Here is a 1,214-nt window from a genome sequence, read left to right as displayed (position 1 = left end):
GGAGGGCCCCCGCCGGCGAGGCCTGGCTGTGGGGTCGGATCCAACCATGCCGAGACACTAGTGGGGACCTGTCCCCTGTGCAGGAGGCTTGGGCTACCCCCAGCCTCCCTGAACCGGCCTTGCTTTTGATATTTCCCTGTCTCCACAGCAAACCTCTTCCTGCTCATCTCTTCCATCCTGGGGGCCAAGACGGCCGGCACCCACACCCAGTTTGTCCAGTGGTTCATGGAGGAGTGCGTGGACTGCCTGGAGCAGGGCAGCCGCGGCAGCATCCTCCAGTTCATGCCCTTCACCATGGTGAGTCCCGTGGCTGTGACATCCTTCTCCCTGGTCGCAGGGTGCTCTGGGGCGCTGGTCCCACGGGACAGAGGGGCACGTCCAGGAGAGTCCCGCCGCCCGGCTCTTGTGTCTCCAGTGCTGTTGTGAGTCAGCTGTGTTTCTCCTCTCTCCGGGCAGGTTTCAGAGCTGGTGAAAGTGTCCACCATGTCCAGTCCCAAAATTGTTCTGGCCATCACGGATCTCAGCCTGACCCTCGGCCGCCGCGTCGCTGCTAAGGCCATCGCTGCGCTGTGAGCGGGGCACTTCCCTTCTGCCGTGCAGGAGAGGGCTGCCGGGCAGCCGCAGGGAAATCCATGAGAACCTGGATGCTGGGCTGGTACTGGGATGCCTGGGGACAGCCTTTCTGTCACTGCGGGCTCAGCCTGGCCCTGCCCGGGGGCTGCTTCCCTCTGTGTTTGGCCTCCCAGAGGCACCCCCTTGCTGCCTCGTGGTGGGCTGTCAGAGACTGAGACAAACCCCCTGCTTTTTTTCTATAATTAATTCAATCCTTTTGTAGAACAAGGCTTTGCTTCATTTCTGTTTGGTTTCCTGACTGCAGCCCAGGGCCCTGGGGCTCCCCAAAACCCTCATCTCGGGGCGAGCTTGATGGTGGGGGTGATGGGAGGGTAAGTGGCCAAGACCTGCCCAGTGGGCAGGGGAGGGAAATCACACTCGCTCTGTCCCTAACCCGCCTGCCCTGACCCCGGAGCAGCCCGGGAGGGCAGTGGGCTGCCCGTGATGCTCCGTCTGGGGAGCGGGTGCCTGCGGCCGGCCAGCTGCAGATGTGCGGCTGGGTGGAGCGGAGATGCTTTCCTGCCACGCTGTAAGCTGCAAGCAAATTCTTGTTGGAAATTCCTCCACGTGAGCATGAGTTCACCCCGCGTCCCCGGCTGTGA

General features: G+C 62.5%; 1 protein-coding gene across 1 annotated transcript in view; it reads left to right on the top strand.

Annotated features, from left to right (window-relative positions):
• LOC104072628 (mediator of RNA polymerase II transcription subunit 24) overlaps positions 1-694 on the top strand; it is a gene marked incomplete at its 5' end in the record, with an annotated part of 5,429 nt that extends 4,735 nt beyond the window's left edge. Inside the window, 2 exons of the mRNA XM_009572146.1 lie at positions 149-297; positions 457-694. Of these exons, the coding sequence (XP_009570441.1) occupies positions 149-297; positions 457-573 (266 nt within the window). The remainder of the gene's footprint in view (positions 1-148; positions 298-456) is intronic.
• Positions 695-1,214: the final 520 nt, after the last annotated feature.

Source organism: Fulmarus glacialis, unplaced genomic scaffold (genome assembly GCF_000690835.1).
Source record: "Fulmarus glacialis isolate BGI_N327 unplaced genomic scaffold, ASM69083v1 scaffold22792, whole genome shotgun sequence".
Taxonomy (NCBI): Eukaryota; Metazoa; Chordata; class Aves; order Procellariiformes; family Procellariidae; genus Fulmarus; species Fulmarus glacialis.
This window is presented reverse-complemented; position numbering and strand designations above follow the sequence as displayed.